General features: G+C 29.5%; 2 protein-coding genes across 3 annotated transcripts; one reads left to right on the top strand and one right to left on the bottom strand.

The window, feature by feature from the left end:
• The first annotated feature begins 111 nt into the window (after nt 1-111).
• On the top strand, nt 112-3,840 carry LOC139097155 (syntenin-1-like). The gene is made up of 4 exons (XM_070648942.1): nt 112-324; nt 1,563-2,334; nt 2,393-2,496; nt 2,562-3,840. Exons 2-4 carry the CDS (start codon nt 1,579-1,581, stop codon nt 2,614-2,616), a joined length of 915 nt encoding a protein of 304 aa, XP_070505043.1. The 5' UTR covers nt 112-324; nt 1,563-1,578; the 3' UTR covers nt 2,617-3,840.
• Nucleotides 3,841-8,816: 4,976 nt separating this feature from the next.
• Nucleotides 8,817-17,933, bottom strand: LOC139097159 (calcineurin subunit B type 2). 2 transcript variants are annotated; one of them, XM_070648946.1, is made up of 4 exons: nt 17,836-17,933; nt 17,614-17,653; nt 11,628-11,926; nt 8,817-11,096 (listed from the first exon to the last, which is right to left on the bottom strand). In XM_070648946.1, the coding sequence occupies exons 1-4, from the start codon at nt 17,836-17,838 to the stop codon at nt 10,926-10,928; spliced, it is 513 nt and encodes a 170-aa protein (XP_070505047.1). In that variant the 5' UTR covers nt 17,839-17,933; the 3' UTR covers nt 8,817-10,925. The 2 variants fall into 2 exon arrangements, with proteins under 2 accessions (XP_070505047.1, XP_070505048.1); XM_070648947.1 differs by lacking the exons at nt 17,614-17,653; nt 17,836-17,933 and adding an exon at nt 12,218-12,821.
• Between the last annotated feature and the right edge of the window lie 8 nt (nt 17,934-17,941).

Below are 17,941 nucleotides of genomic sequence, written 5' to 3'. Positions count from 1 at the left end.
TGAAATTTGACAGTTACAATAAAAATTCAAATTTTTACATTCATCACAATTCAGCAATTTCAGCATAAAAATAACGACCATTTAACATTTAAATAGTTCAGTTTCGCATAGTTCAGTCAGTTCAACGGATTGAAAGTGATATGCACTAAAAATAATTAATTATATTAATTTCACAGCTTTAAGACTTGATAATTTGATTGTGTTGTGCTTATAAAGTATTTTGTAACGTTCAGATCATCAAATCAGTGCCATAATTGTGAAAAATCATTTAGTTCTATTAAAAAAAAATCAGTTTTCTTTGTTGTCTCTTGGATCTTCTGGAATGTAAGTATTTAATATCATTAATAATAGATCTATACAGTAAATTTAGAAGTACCGGAATAGTTGAATCTTATCGAATATTGAGAATTTCCACGATAATGTTGTTATCTTAAGTAATCAGTAATTAATAAAGTCGTGAATCACATCAAAGTGATTTTTCCCATTTGATGATTCATTGTTACTTGTGACAAAATTTTATAATCACAGAAGGCGGTTTTCATAATTTCGCCATAATCAAACAATCTTATCAGTCATTTGCAAAACAAATAAATTAATTAAGCTAATGGATTCTGCAAACAATTACAAATGCTTGAACTCATTTCTGATGTCTCAACGAGATAAATACATAAGGCACTTGATTAGAACAGGCATAAAATTGGCTAAAACTGGTCATTTCAATGAAGAAACCTTCGCAGAACAATTTTTTCCTAACAAAGATCTTATAATTCAGAAGATAAAGGAAAGAGTTGAGAATGACATTGAAAACTCAAAGGACAGTGAAGCTGTAAAAATATGCTTTAACGCATACCTGTTTGATAAACTTCGTAAAGAAGTGGATGATTTCCGGAAAGATCTTGATGATGTTCGTGAAAAAACGAATCCTCATAACAAAGAAGACTTGAAACAAAGCACCGAAATGATGGAAACAGATTCCAATTGTGGATCAATAAATGAAAAATTCTCCAGCAATGACGAATTGAGAACGAATAATTATGCTCGAAAGAACCACAATAATAATTTTCGACGAAACAACAACAATCATTTTGAAGATGACTCACTTTCCGTGACTGAAGAGTTATTGCCTGGCCAAATGTCTACAATTATGGTGCGAAAATCTAATGTTAGTATATTCAGAACGAATGAAGAAAGGCCTGATTTCGATGATGACCTTAGGGAAGAAATCAAAATATTCCGAAGAAAAATTTAATTAAATTTCCAGTCACAGCACCAGATTTGTCAATAATTAAACATATATTTTGTGAAATAAAATTGTACAATACCTAACTTAACATTCCTAAATGATATTCCAATTGGAACTGGTCTACAATGAATGGGAAGTTCCCATATTGTGATCTGTAGGATTTTGTTGATTGTTACTTTCCGCCGCAATTGCTTCACAATTAATTCATGGAAATTCTCAAAGAAGAACAAGCAAAACTATTAAAATAGATTCGATATGATTCATAGTATGTTAATTAATTATTTTCATTAATATTCTTCTTTATTCTCATTCTCAATAGATTCAAAGCAGCAAAAATGTCGTTATATCCATCACTTGAAGATATGAAAGTCGATCAGACTATTCGTGCACAATTGAATGCATTTGATGCCATTTCACAACAACAGATCTCAAATTCAGCTGGAATTCCATCAGCACCACCATTAAATTCACACTCACCAATTAACTCACCAGTCTATCCTGATCTCATTGATTATATGGGCTTGGAATTGTCACAAGATGTTATTGCTGCAAATATGCCAGAATATCTTCGAAATGGCAATCAACAATTAACAACATATACAGCTCCATCGATGCCAAATAACATGTTAGCTCCATTGAGTGGTAATTCTATTGGATTAGCCAGAGCAGGAACAACAACAAATGGAATTCGTGAATTAATTTTGTGTAAAGGACAAGATGGAAAAGTTGGATTAAGAGCACAAGGAATTAACAAAGGAGTTTTTGTCTGTATGGTCATTAAAAATTCACCAGCAGCATTAGTTGGTCTTAGATTTGGCGATCAAATTCTTCAGATCAATGGAACAACAGTTGCAGGATATTCAGTTGATGATGTCCATAAATTATTAAGAAAATCAAATTCCAACAACATTTCACTTGTTATTCGTGATCGACCATTTGAGAGAACTGTGACTTTACATAAGGACAGCACTGGCTGTGTTGGATTCCAATTTAAAAATGGAAAGATTGTAACAATCGTTAAGGACTCATCTGCTGCAAGAAATGGACTGCTTATCGATCATCAATTGCTAGAAGTCGATGGACAGAATGTGGTAAGTTTTAATCTTATTTAATCCTCAGTCCTTACATTAATTGCTGTGTATTTAATAGATTGGAATGAAAGACAAGGATATTACAAAGATAATCCAGACAGCTGACCGAGTAGTAACTATCACCATAATGCCAACATTCTTATATGATCACATGATTAAGAAGTAAGACTTAATGTTATTTACTGGATGTTCCTAGATGATTTATTGTTCTTTAATTGACATTTTAGATTATCATCATCATTCATCAAAGACAAAATGGACCATTCAGTTCCAGATTTTTAAACTCTACTGACTCAGCAAGATCTTCACTATGAGATTCATTTGGTATTATTTACGTTCAAAATTATTATTTAAAGTTATGCATTTATTTAATAAATCTTGGGTATATCTTAAAGACTGTATCCTAATATCGCACACTATGTCATGTGATTTTACAACATTGACTCCCAAAAATCAATCCTTCAATAGAATACAGACACATGATTGAATTGACGAAATACCCAAGTTTTGTTCCTTAATACATGATCATAATACAATACATAAACATTAAAATTTGCCTAGAAGAAAACATTATGGTGCATCAACGAAAGGATGAAGAGGAAATTACATAAATTTGATGTTAAGCACATACACAATACCCATTCCAATTAGAATTAAGTGCAATCTCCTTTTTATACATTTCTAATGCTTGTGCAAATTAAGCAGCACAAAAAAAAATATTTTTGATGTTTAGAAGATTTTTATACTCAACAAAGTAGTTTTTCATTGCATTTTTAAAATAAAAGCTTCTTTTTCTCATATCAATTATCACTATTATGACATTAAAACAGTATGATTAAAAATCATGAACATTCCAAAGTTAAAAGAGAGTTAGTTTTTTGTTAGAAGTGATGGTCACGACTGTTAGCAATGCAAGATGTAGAAATGTTTTTGATTGATTTATTGTAGTTGACGAATGGCACGTGTCTTAAAATTGGAAGTTTCACTATCCACAACTGTAATAGATATTTATTTCTTATACATCGTACTCATTAATGGGATGGGATCACTCATAAGTTGAGTATGTCTTAAATTTGGATATTTAAGCTTTCATTCCGAGAGCAGCTATAGTTCACAAGAACATCAGCATCTGTCTGTAACTAAGAAGGTGCAGCTCTTTTAGACTTAATAACTCATTCCTAGTATTGAACTCAACAGAACTAAGTGAGTGATCCTTGAATAATTCTGAGCAATTTTAAGATTATTTTGTAAGGCAACCAGTAGGAAATGAACAGAACGAATTGATTGAAACAGAAAACATTATTATTAGCCAGAACAAGAATCAAATCAATATTATTCGATAGCCATAGACTAGAGTGTAATTATAAGGTACACATTCTATATTTTATGTGTCAACATTTAAAGGTATCAGTAGCATTTTTACCTTAATTATCATGAGAAACAAAACATATGTTTAATAAAGTAGACATTGATGTGAATCAATAAAAGCAAAATAGTTCTAGTTAATTTTTGTATTTATTTTTTCAGATCCTAGAGTAGCTAGAGGAGCTTTGTGTCACCTAACATTGCGGTTGAATCAGCATGTCTGTTCAAATTCATAAAAATTGCCCGCCTTAGCATTAAAAAGGGTTAAATTAAACAGAACAAAAATCAACATCAAGTCTCCCTTTTTCAAGCGAAGCTTCATTAACAAACCAAGCATTCATTTCAAATTCTGTATCCTCTAAGCATGCAAATGCTTTCTGACCTTGACATAAATAATCCGCCCTGAATAATGTATGCTTTCATTATGCAAATTATGAATACGAAACAAGATAATGTCTAGCAACCAACTCCCACAATACGTCACGGACGTGATGTTATCTTTAACGCTTCCGCTTGTAAGCAAATCTAATCAAAATTTAAAAAAAGTTTGACGTTTTTTCTTTTCAAAAATTCTTTGTTGGATTTACATTATTTTTTGAATAATAGCTTTAAAATTGATGCTCGAAGCTGATATTTTGCATCTCACATACTTTTGTGTTATGATGGAGAAATGGAAATTTTTTGATTCCTTCTGCAGATAGAATATTTTTTAGATGCTTTAAATGGGGGTAAAATTGTGAAAGCTTTACGTTACGTAATAATACGTACGTGAACTTAATGTTACATAATAAAACGTATGCTTAAACTTAACGAAACGTAATAAAACGTACGTAAACATTACGTTGCGTAATAAAACGTACGTTATCCTTACGTTACGTAATAAAGCATACGTAAACATTACGTAATAATACGTACGTAAATCTAACGTTACGTAATTAAACGTACGTAAACCTTACTTTATGTAATGTTGCTTTTGTCGGCAACGAACGACAACCTTTGATTCATTTTTAATACATGTTGATTCTGTGATAAATCTAAAGATTAAGCATATTATTACGTCATAAAACATCGACAGAAATCACACAACCTGTTCAAATTTGAATACCTAGTTTAATTAGCTTTTAAATCTTGTACAAACGATAAGACATCAGCAAACATTGCAACTAATCTGTAAATCTTCAAACAAATTTCATTTTATGATTCAATTTCACCTGTCTGCATCTGATAAGCTCAATATTTGAGAGAACAGAGGAAAAAGGCTGAAACAGTAAAGATACTCAGCATTTTCTATCAAAAATTTGAAAGCATTTACACAATAATTCAATCAGAAGTATGTTCTTTTAGATACTTCAGGATGAGAGTTTTTCCTTGTCTCCTAACATCTCATCATGATTGGAACTTGCAGAGCAGTGGTATTGAACCTTTTTTGTGACACGACACACCTTGGTTTTGAGCTGCAACTGAAACCACACAAGCGTGACATGCAACATGTGGTTCATGACATTTTCAATCATTTTTGTGTGTCACACTAGTGTGTCGCACCACACAGGTTGCGCAACACTGCTCTAGAGTTTGCGAAAGGAAGTAAAATATGCAAAGAAGTAAGTAAAAAGTACACAATTTTTTTTTCTTTGTTTTTTCTTCTTACATTTATTTTTAAAAAGCTTCAGGTATAAGAATCTGAAAAAGTCAACAATAAAAAGTAAAAAGTGTTTATGGAAATAACATAAATCAAGGTAATTTTTTTTTTTTCAGTTTAATGTTTCTTTAATTAAGCTAAACCACATACAATTTTTTTCATATTCTTGATTTTACAACAACGACTTCTGTGAGTTGTTTTTTTTTTGTGTGTAATTTTCATTTTAATTGTTTTTAGCAAAAATTTCTCAAAATTTTAATAATGAAAATTCTTCGCATTTGTTTAAATTTTTTGAAAAAATTTTGATTTTTAATAAATTTAAATTTTTAAGTTTTTTTTTCTCCATCTAGAGTTGGACACTTCATGATCAATTTCCATTTTGGACTCTATTAAAACAACATCCAGTGATATTTTATAGAGTCATTGCTTAATCAGCAATATCAGAGTTTTTGGATGTAAAAGTTTACTTATTTTTGAATTCTGCAAACACAAAGTGTGTTGGACACATGTGACATGTCATATATCACACTTATGTATCAACATGTGTGACAGCACATAAATAAATGGACTTTATTATTGCAACTGACATCTTCAAAACTTTTTAATCTACATGTTTCGTTTATTAAGGGAAGTATGGGAATATGTTGTGGACATGTGTCAAGTAGACAACAAAGTTGCATCTCACAAATTCTTTTAGTTTAGTTCTAATGGATTTTGAGTATATGAACTTTTTGTTACTTCCCAACAACGTTAACATCCATGTTGTACAGCACAACGTGTTTGCTAGGACAATGTTACGTCGCTGTATTAATGGTATTACGCGATGTTGCCCTAACAGTAGCGTGACAGATGATTTTACATTTTCACATTTTTATGGCAAATGATACCGTTTATCGCATTGTGCCGCTCGACCACTCTGAAAGCTTTTTTTTGTTAAAGTCTCTAGTCAATTGAGTTAATTAACTCAATCCAGCATCCAATTCTAAGAAAAAGACCATGAAGAATCCAAAACCCTCGATTGACTACGATAAATAGAACTTTTTTTTTTCGACAATACACAAAAGACGAAATAAGTAGAAAAAGGTAAAGAAAAACAGCAACAATAAGTATCAAAAAAACAGGAAAAATATAAAAAAAAATTTAAAAATTGTCTTTTTATCATTAAAAGAAAAGAAAAGGACATAAGGGCAATATTAAGGAAGTACATAAAAAATATGTGTGTGTGTGTAAATGTATGTATGTATGGGTGAGTGCGTGATATGGAGAAAAATTTTCCACAAATCAATTTTCATCATTTTCTTTTTTACTTCATTCCATTCGAGCACAACTTAATTGTGTTGACTAGATATTTTACGTTATTAATTATATTCACTCAATGCTGTGAAGCTTACTAGCCCAAGTCAATGATCAAAAAATTTTCCTCCACTTTAATGTTTTTTCGCGTTAAGATTGACTTTATTAAGGAATGATATTGAAACCTGCAGGGTTTAAAGTTAATCCAAAGCTAAATCCGAGGATTAAATTTAAATCCTATGATTTAAATATCATTCGATTAATTAAAGTACATTCTTTCGTTTAATTTAAAAAGGGATTTCTATCTATGATTTTCATCATAAATTTTCCACCATTTTTCCATCATCAAACAAAATTTTCCGTATTTATTTAGACGCACTTTTCGGCTTGAAATATATGTTCAATCCACTTAGTGCATAAAGTATCGTTTTGAACACACGTGACCAAAAACATTGATTGATGACGTGGAGAAATAATGGAAAATTTGTTACTTAATAGATTAAAAGTAATAAGTTTAGACGTCATCTCTAAATTGTTAAGTTTTTTTTATCATCATCATTTTTTTTCATGAAATTGAATAGAAACTTTTTAAAAAGTATATAAAGATTTTTTCAATATTTTTTCTTTTCTTTTAGAAGTTAAGGTAATTTACTTAATTTTTATATTCATATTATAATAATCAAATAGATTTGTTTGTTTGATAATGCTTTGCTTAAACTTCCATTTTTTTCTCTTAATAATGAATTTAAATTTCATAAAAATTTAATTTTACTTCGAAAAAACCTTTTTTTATGCATAAAAGCATGAAGAATGAAAAAGAGATTTTCCATATTAATTTAACACTTTCCTTCGAAACTTTAACGATTTTATGTATAATAAGTTTACTTGAAATGTCGCTTGGAACTGGCAATTAGTATAATTTCTAAATCAATGAGCTTTTCAAATGACTTTAAAGTTTTTTTCGCTCGTTTGAATGCTTGGACTACAAGCAGCATTGCTATCTTGGAACGAATCTTTACTAAAGTATGTTGCACGACATGCTAGTGTCTAGTTTGCTGCAGCTTGAGATGTGTCGTAACGACACTCGATTCAAAAGAATTATTCTCATAAAAGTGGTCAAACGATCCCTTACCATATGAAAAACAATTGAGGATAACGACTTTATAAGCCAAAACACCCTGACATAAGTCATGTTCATGTTCATTAATTGGCTGTATAGTTTTGATTAGCTGTTATTTCTGATCAGAATTGTAATTTCATATCAGAAATGTAGCTTGATTCTAGATACATTTCTCGTGCGACACAAAGCTCCATTTGGAAGCCACACAGAGTTCGTAGTCCATTTAGATTGCCACTCTTATGTTGTGTCACACGGTTTCTTAATATACAAATTTTGAGTTGATCTCGAGCAACACAACGTGTTCTTAACGTCACCGTGACAGTATCGTGACGATTGATTTTGACCATTTTACAACAAAAATGTGGTTTGCCACATTGTGTCGCTCAGGAATTTTTGTGTGAAATACACAATTTGAGTTCAACATTAAAATTCTTCGAATGAAAATTAAAGAACAAAAACTCTGAAAAATCTATTTCAAAGGAACTGTTCAGTATCAGAAAATCCACGAAAAAATTGCCAGTTGCCAAAGCTTTTTAAAATCAATTTTCACCACGTTTTTTTGTATATCTTAAATAAGAAACGATTTAAATTGTTTATCGTGAAACTTCAAAAAAAAAAAAAATTTTTTTCTTGTTCCTTAAAAATGATTAACTATCAATGGAAACGAGAAGAATGTGTTTCTGTGATAAATCTCATGTGGATTAAATTTAATGTTTAAGTTTGCACATTTAATATTCATTTTTTGTCCTGATAAACAAAACAAAAAAATAGTTTAAATTGCTTTTCTTCATTTGTGTGTGCCTTAATATCTGTTAAAATTCAGTTAGCATAAAGAAAATTAATTTTCATTATTGAAACAACTCTCGTGCCAACTGACGTGACTCCTTACATTTTTTTTTTGTTATAATTCTTAAATTGTTCATTGTTTCTTATCGGTGAGTGCTCATTTTTTTTGTTACTTTTTTCCGGAAAAAGACTTTAAAAAATTTATTTAATTTACTTTTCTATTATTTTTTTTTCACACTGAATTTTTCACATTCAAAAGTTTTGAAAAAAAGGAGAAAATTGGAAAAGAATATTTTCATCTATTTTTTATTCATTTTTTTTATGCAAAATTCAAAAGGAAATAATTTTTTTTTATATATTTTTTATTTGAAAGAGTTTTGAAAATTCTCTTAATTGTTTCTTTTTTTTTCATCTTTTAAATATATTTATAATGTAATATATTTGCATATTTTTGCGATTACACTCATGTAATCACTTTGTTGTCAGCTAGCTGACTGAAAATTTCACATTCAAGAACTTAAGTACTGAGTGCTGCTCGCAAAAATACACTTTTTGATCGTCCGTACACGGAGATCTGTTACTAGAATGACTTATTATAATTTTTAATTTATTTTTCACATCTATATGTTTTCGAATAATTATGTGCAAAACAGGTCTTTATAAGTATTAAGTTTGATTTCTACAATAAACTCTCTTAAACAAAAGATACAGAACTTAAAAATTTGTATCACGAACAAAAATCAATAAACAAAATCGTATAGGAAAAAGTAGGAAAAATTATGTTAATTAGTTTAGAGATTTTGGTTCACCATCAGTGAGATTATGATAAAATCGTATAAACTTATGATTGAATTGCGGTAATTAGCTTAAAAATTTTGAATCGAGGACTGCACAAAGAGTTTATTTCAATATTTATCAGATGCTTTCGTACAAGAATTTTGATCATAATTCGGAGCACGAAGTCGATTTGGATTTTGTATGGAACAGTAGACTCAAGTCTACTAGACTCCATACAAAACGAGTCGACTTCGAGCTGTACAGTGATTTTTCAACAAATTCAGCATTTAAATGAATTCTCATATTTATGATATACTAATTTTAATATGACAACTGTCTTTAATTACGTAAATTAGGAATGTAACCCTAATATATCCATATATGAAGAACATCCATAAATATTGAAACACACTCTTTCATATGCAGCTTCATCAACTCCAATAGTGAATATGTATTTGAAAGTATGTAATAAGGAACTTTGATAATATGACAATTATGATCACTCCATAGTAATTAAACTTTAGAGGATATCCAACGGAAAACTATCAATTGCACACTCCGGCATCAAATCATTTCTTTTTTAAGCAACTTGATTTCAAGACTTAATGCCTTATTTTAATAAAGTAGCACGGTTATAAATTTTATGAATATTTCGGATATTTGATTAATCTGATGGCAATTGGTATTTATTCAAAAAAATAAGAAACAAAAAAATTATTGGTTGTAAACATTCACAAATGAATATAAAGAAGTGTATACAAAAAAATCTTTAAATAACATCATTCTTAAAGGTGCTTAGAATATTTGCATTATCTTTTATCATTCACGAATTGCTGTAAATCAATCAAGTACACGATTAAGCTCACACAATTGATTTACAGCAATTGCTGTTAAGATTATATTATATAATAATATATTTAGTATATCAATAATTCAATAATAATTTTTTCTCAGTTTTTAGTTTCTTTTTTAAATATTTTCATGTTTTTTTTTCACTTAAGCTTAAAGAACAAGTTAAAAAAGACTCATCTTCTTCACCTTAAAATTTCAATAATTTAATTAATGTTTTTATATTCTTCCTCAATAGATAAGATTATGATTAATATTTTAGATGCTGTTATAAATCAATTATTTTGTTTATCAATTATGATATTCGCATAACAACACTTCTCATTTAATGACGAGTTGCGTATGGATAGAAATACCAGAATATGATTAAATATATTAAATGTCATAAAAAGAGGGCGGGTTGTGTTGTGTATTTTTCCATATTTCTGATTTGATTTGTTGAAGTAGTTTAAATAGTCTTAAACACAAAAAAATATAATTATAAAAAAAAATTATAAAAATAATAAAAAAATTTGTTTAATTGAACTGTAAATTTTCTTTCTGGATCATTCAAAGTAAAAGTTAATGAGTGTTTCGACAGCGCTCTTACAATGAGAAAGATGATGAGATTTTTTTTATAGGATTTTTCTTTTTATAATAAAACTTTTATAATTTTTTTTTTGTTTTGTTTCTGCTAAACTTTTTTTTTTAATAAAATAAAAATAACTTTAATTAATTAAAAAAAGTAATGACGAAGCACACGAGAACGAGAACTAAACACAATTAAACATCGACGACCATCTTTTTGTGTATATCTGTATTGCCAACTACTGAACAAAATTCATCAAATGATATTTTTCCGTCTTCATCTTTATCAGCGAAAACAATTGTTTTGTCAACTATCTGCTGGAGTTGGGCGTCTTTAAGATTATTACCAACCATCATTTTCAATACCTGTATGTTTTTTGGGAAATGGAAATTCATAATATATGTTAATATGGGTCATTTTATGCTTGTCTAAATTCGTGTTCATTGAAATTGATCTTCAACAGACATAGGTCGATGTTCTTATCTAGATTTTACTTAAATATAGCTCAGAATCTGCTGTTCTGTATCTCAAATACTTTCTAAACATAGAATAAGTATCAGCATTGACCTGTCCGTAGCAGGCAACGAACATGCTCTCGAGAGCTTGCATACGTTCGTTAGCATTGCTCTTAGCTTACTCTGCTTGTTAGAGCACGCTCTTTGCCTGCTAGGGCGTGATTCTGTGCATGTCTTGATCACAGGAATAGCACAGGTTTCAAAACTGATTTACTTTTTGTCAGAGCTTTAGATAACAACTAATATATGATACCTATCTAATGATTAGATATGATTTCAACTATATTTCATTATTTAAAGACTTTTGATTGATAATAAATTTAAAATCAGAAACATGAACACGAATTCCTAGATCAACAGCAACAAATATGTAATACTCACTTGAAAGAGTTCACCGTTCGAAATGAATCCATCATTATCCATATCATAGATACGAAAAGCGAACTTAAGCTTTGATAATTTATCTCCTTTCACACTGAATTGCGACACGCCATGAATGAATTCTTTAAAATCTACTTCACCATTCCCATCCGCATCAAATATATCAATCACCCTCTGTACGAGTGGATTTTGTTGTAATTCTGGCAGCGACATAAACTCATCGATACTCAATGCACCTGAGTTATCTAAGTCCAATTTCTTAAAACGTTTACCTAAACGACGAATCTCATCGGCATCGACTAATATATTCATTTATGAGTTGATACACATGTTGTACATGATTCATTTGATTGGATTTTTTCGGTGGCAATCATGATTTGCAGATTGAAAAATGTGAAAGAGAGAAGAAAAAGTGTCATTATAGGAACAAAAAGATTTATGTCTAGTTAAATCGAAAAATTTAAATCATTTAAGAAAATTTACGAATTTTTCATATTGTAAACAAAAAAAAAAGAAAAGAAAAAGATTTGAGAAGAGAAAAAAATGATTAAAAATAGCAACAGCTTACTAAGTCAAGTAAGTCTACATACACAAAACATCCATTCACTCGCGATCACTTTGCTCATATTGTTACAATAATTAAGTGGCACGAGGTTTTCACCTTAACTCAATCCACATTTTCTCTTTGATTTGACTTGTGACTTGCTCTTATTTTCTGTCACTTTTTTAGTAGCATTTTCCTTAATGACATGTAAATTGTCATAGGTAAGACAAATCTATTGCCAATTTTTTATTTTTTTTTTTGTTGCAACATTCTTCTTGCTCATAAAACTTTTCAACATGAAACGATGCGATCAGAACGGAAATTGTGCATTAACTTTTTGTCGCCACATTCTTTACAGCACAAGAATACTTTTTCATTGCTAATTTTATTTTCTGCCAATATTTTTTGTTCTTATTATTATTTTTATTATATTTACTAATTTGCTCATATCTATCTCACTTTCTCTCACTTGCCGTGTGTACTATTGGGATGTTGAACGAAAAGAAAAAAGTTATTTGTGGACATTTGACAGTGAGAAAGTAAAAGAATATGTATTAAAATATGTATAAGGTATGTGAAGAAAGTAGGAAGGTCTTAAGGATATCTGAATTGAGCGCATTACTTGTGCCATTGATTCCAATGTTTCTGTGATAAGGGAACGTTCAGGAATTGCGTATTGCTTCTTGAACCATCCCTTACCGTAACGCTTTATGGCAAAATCATGAGCCATTCCCTTACAGGGTTTATAGATTAAATCCATTGTTCCCACTTTTTCAATTTTGCAGTTCTAATTAAGAAGTAAGATTCGAGTGCTGGATGCAGTTTTATAGTCTTTGATATGTTATGCGTCTACATTGTTAGGTTACTTCATAAGGATATACAACTATGTGTATGATCTTCTTGACAGTATCTTTCGCTCACAAGTTGTAACTAGGTACATTCCAAGGAACATCATGTGTTATGACCTAATTGTGTCCTTGCAATGCGCAGAGCTTAAAACTGATTCAGATCCCACTATAAACTGTAGTTCTAAATGTTGTGGTACAACAATTACTAATCACAGTGTCTCAAGCTCATAAAGCTGGAATAGACTATTCATTAAATGTTTGGTCAGTTAAAAGCTCATTATTTGGACATCATTACATCTAAAAATCTCTGCCTTCATAAAATTAGTCATTCGAACAGAAAGTTTGAAATTCCTTTCCATTGAAAAACAACAAAAAACTTGTTGATGTTACAAAGCCTCAAGGACAAACTGATTTTCCACTCAAACAAAGTTCAAAAACAAAAGAAAAACAGTTGTGGGCGCATTGTGTCATATGATTTTAAAGGCAATTGTTAGTCTACAGTAATGAAAATGTTCATGCGACACTTCATCAATATTTCATTTTTTACTGCTCAATTTTTCTCTTTTTTTTATATCTCGTCAAAGTCATTGAAATAATTTTCATTGGTTCGCGAAGTAAACATTCTCTACAGTTTCAATGAAGATGATGTATCTCAGTGCTAAAGAAAATTGAAAAATAACGAGAATATCTGAATGGTGCGCATTTTTTGTATTTTAAACCCAATTTATCACATTATGTGATTTATTAGCACATTGATGTATAATTCAGGCTTTTCAGTATTGAGAGTGTAACAAAGAGAGCTTCACACCTTATAAAAATTTATCAAGAGATAATTATAAACAGAAAGGACCTTGACAGAAATCAACTCAAAGAATTTTAGCGGCTGTCTTAAAGTATTTTTTTTTTATTTTTATCGACTGATTATTCGGCAAACGCCACATGCAGTGTATTAATTTAATTATAGTCTGTTATCTTATCAGTTTATCAAATAAAATGTATAATCTTATTCATTTTGGCAGTGAAAAATAAACCGCAAAACCAAAGCTCTGTTATTTACCATCCCAAACGTACATAAATATTGCAGCATGTGTTAAAAAAAATTTCATATTTTTTATTATTGTACAGCATTAAATGACAACCAATGATACATTGCTGAGGACAAAAAATTGAGATGCGAGATGAGTTAGAACAGACCATTCATATTTATAAATTCGACCATAAAATGTCATGAATAATTTTTTAACATTTGATATTAAAGGAAGTATAAAATATTTTATGTGAGCAGCATCAATGCGCATATTATGTTGAGAGAATCAATAATTGAATGACAAACAGGATCTTGAACGGAACAGACATAAATGTCAACAGGCATAAATCAATGGTCAGCTCCACAAATGTCTACTTTGTTGCTAAACATCCTAAAAGACAAAGAGGATGCTTTTAGGTACCGTGTTCTGTTAGGGGCATAAGGTCAACTTAGACCAGCCTGTTAAATTAGGGTATATAACAAATAGACATTAAATCATATTTTCTTCAATAAATTTCGATAAGAATAGACACTGACAACAGAATCACACAATTGGTGATCGAAGTTTTAAAGTAAAATGTAAATTTTTTGTTATCGTTAAAGCCAAAAGACATGAGACTTCATTCAGTCTAGAATTGAATTAGCATAATTTTGTGGTATTCTTTAATTTTTTTTTATTCTACAGCAACAATAACAAAGTTCCAACAAGAATACCATTTTTTATTATCATGAAAATGAAAAATATAATTTAATAACATTAAGCCACGCATACAAGTTTTGTTCTATGAACGAAGAAAAAAATATATAATTTTCAGTGAATACTCTTGTTGATTAATATTTAATGTGATTTTTTTTTATGCAATTTTTTATTAAATTTTGAAGAGGTCACGAAAGTAATTTTACTTAATGTATTAAATTTTCTTGTGCCTATCAAGTGTCTACTTAATTAAGACAATTTTGTTATCATTTGAGCCTTCAATCAATAAGAAAAAATCTATTTATGAGGATATTAATTTAACGAGAGTTTTTGGGGCTTATACTCGGATGTCGACACGCTTAGTATGGCCTAAACTTCTCTATCCATCGTAAATACGGACTGATTTAATGGATTCAATTCTCAGTTTAGGATCTTTTCAACCTCCTAACAGTCAATGACCATACCCACCTAACTGAGCCTGCTCATGACTATAAACAATCAATAAAATTGAGCATGCTCAATCTTGTGACCATACTCATGCTCATTGTCTGTTCAGGTCCAATTGCTAAACTCTTAACATCATTAATGATCAAGTTTATCCCTTTTAGTATTTATGGCAAATTATTAAAGGATTTTGTTTCCTTAGTAACTCACTTAGCGACTAATTTACTGAATCTAAGTATAAAGATTCCAACTAAATGGGTTATGGTATTAAAGAAAAGTCTCAGCATGCTATTCATGAATAAATAAAATGACACGTGTCATTCAAGAACTTCTCTAATGTCATTCCCAAGCCACAGTAGCAGTTAATCTGTTTTAATTATTCACTTTAATGCATTTGTATTACATTTGAAATTACTCGATGAAATTTCAAGAATTTTTTTGTAAATTCAATTAATCTTCCTCACACTGTAAATGTTTATGAAACTTTTTTTGCCAAATTGATTCTATAAAAATAAACTTAAGTAGGGAAAAAAGAAAATAAAATAAAAAAAACTTTATAATATATTTAACGGAATATTTACACAGCAATAAACTTGGTAGGAATTATTTTCATTCCTTGAAATCTCATGATATCTTACTTTAATATTCTTCTTCACCTTTTTCTATTCAACAAGAGTTTTTCTTTTAACGAGAACACACGCTTTTACCTCCCACATGACAGCGCTACTTTTTTCCCGCTTTGAGTTGATTTTTCATCAAGAGTGCTTCTCTTATTACGTTTACTACAGCTGATTGGCATAGAATAAGACATTTAATAATATTTGGAGTCAAAGCATTCATGGCCAAACATTGGAAGCTGCGCTTAAGGTATTCAAAATCATAGCACAGCATACATACTTAACATACTTTTCTTTGAAGAAGAAATAATAGAAAAATGTTTATGTTAAATAGCTACTGAAAATGATGAATATATAGACCGAAAGATTCAATAAATCGTATAACAATTACTAGGCTCTTTCTTGTTATCATCACATGACTTCCAACCAAAAGATAAACAATTAATTATCGCATTACGATCCGCAATTATCGACGAAGTAAATGTGGTGTCAATTAAATTAATTTATTGGACTTGCTAGTTTTGTTCTGTATATTTAATGTCTTATTACATCTTTTTGCGGAAAAGGAGCTTTATTTGAAAAGCATAAGTGTGGGTAATTTATACATTGTACATATGCTGTCTGATAATTGAGTAATGATTAGATGCGAAAATGACAAATTTTAAGCAGACCCACTCAGAAAAACTTTTAATTGATTTAAGATGAAGTCTTTTGTCGACACAAATTATTGATCCAATTTTTCTAATTAAAAAGAAAGACTTTTGGAAGCAGATCAAAGCATTCCTGACATAAATTATAAACGAATGCTCGAGTCGCCTACTAATTGAGCAATAATCTCTCCAAAAATTAACTATTAAGTGTCAGACACAAACTCTATAAAGAACAAATTATCTCATATAAACATAGATTTTTTTTTCCTTCTCACATTCGTCTGACAAGATTAAACATAATTCTCACATTTTATAGTTGGAGAGATTGTATACATATAAGAAACTTAACAGAAACAGCTCCAATTTTTCCTCTCCCAAATGTACATATCTATGTTTAAATACAGAACAAAATTTATTTATTTTGTAAACATTTCTGCGCCTTTCCAACTAATTAGAAAAAGCAAAGAGAACTTGGAGATGTGGAAATTGTACTAAACACTTTTTATACAGTCAAGGCTCTCATTTTTTTGTTTAATAAGAATTTGTTGTGTAGATCAAAGGATTAGTTCACAAATGTTTATGCGTTAATCACAATTTCCTTAATATCTTCTTTACGTTTCGCCACCTTGCGCACTTGAAAATTTTCTCACTACGATTGAAGCTTTACTCCTCAATTATGAACTTTTAAAGTTCTTTTTTTATTATTTTTTGTTCCTCATTCTCAATGAATATTTATGATTTTTTTAATTGTTTCACTTTTAACTGACTTTCTTATCACAGAATTGAACGCACTTAATAAATGTCGAAGAAAAGCTGAATAAACAAAAAATATTCATATTCATATTGTTTTTTCACTGTATTGCAATTTTAAGTCTTGACTTTATGACCCTTTTTTTCAAACAACATCCAGTACAGAGCTTTTTTCAATACAAAATCAAGCTTGACATAATCCTTTCGGACATTAATTGTCACATCATTATATTACTGACACTTTAAATAATAAAAATACTTGGATGTTTTGTTAATTTTTCACACAACACGAAGTAATTTCCCTCTTCTTTTCTTCTTCATTCCTTGATTTACTTGTAAATTTTCTTTTTATGACTATATTTTTCCTTTCAACTGGATCTTTTTTTCACGAAAGGAAAATCATACTTACAATTTGAGCATAGCTCCATAGGTAGTGATGTTTCATTTCCCTTTAAATTAGAGTGTAATAAAGATAACCATTAGATAATAAATTTAACTAATCGAATTAATTCAATAAACTTTTTTTTTGTGCTTTTTAAGGCAAAATTTTTCGCAATCGATTTTCAGCTTAATTTTTTGCCTATTTCGCGGAAATTTCATATTAATCGCATGTAAAATGTCTTTTATTTACCATTTTAGATATTTGTTAATTTAAATATAATCCAGAAACTTTAAAATTCTTAATTATTCACTATTTTTTCTGATAAATTTTTGCTTTTTTTGTTGAACTGAAAATA

The sequence above is a fragment of the Chironomus tepperi genome, unplaced genomic scaffold (assembly GCF_022539635.2).
Source record: "Chironomus tepperi strain 1889 unplaced genomic scaffold, CSIRO-AGI_Ctep_v1 contig_415, whole genome shotgun sequence".
In the NCBI taxonomy this organism is placed as follows: Eukaryota; Metazoa; Arthropoda; class Insecta; order Diptera; family Chironomidae; genus Chironomus; species Chironomus tepperi.
The sequence above is the reverse complement of the archived record's forward strand: the minus strand, read 5'-3'. Positions and strand labels throughout refer to the sequence as shown.

Coding starts and splice junctions, on each gene's coding strand:
- LOC139097155 (XM_070648942.1), top strand. CDS start 1,579: ATGTCGTTATATCCATCACTTGAAGATATGAAAGTCGATCAGACTATT. Junction 2,335..2,392: donor AAGTCGATGGACAGAATGTG/GTAAGTTTTAAT, acceptor TGTATTTAATAG/ATTGGAATGAAAGACAAGGA. Junction 2,497..2,561: donor TATGATCACATGATTAAGAA/GTAAGACTTAAT, acceptor TTGACATTTTAG/ATTATCATCATCATTCATCA.
- LOC139097159 (XM_070648946.1), bottom strand. Junction 11,927..17,613: donor TATGGAGCTATGCTCAAATT/GTAAGTATGATT, acceptor TGAATATATTAG/TCGATGCCGATGAGATTCGT. Junction 11,097..11,627: donor CGAACGGTGAACTCTTTCAA/GTGAGTATTACA, acceptor AAAAACATACAG/GTATTGAAAATGATGGTTGG.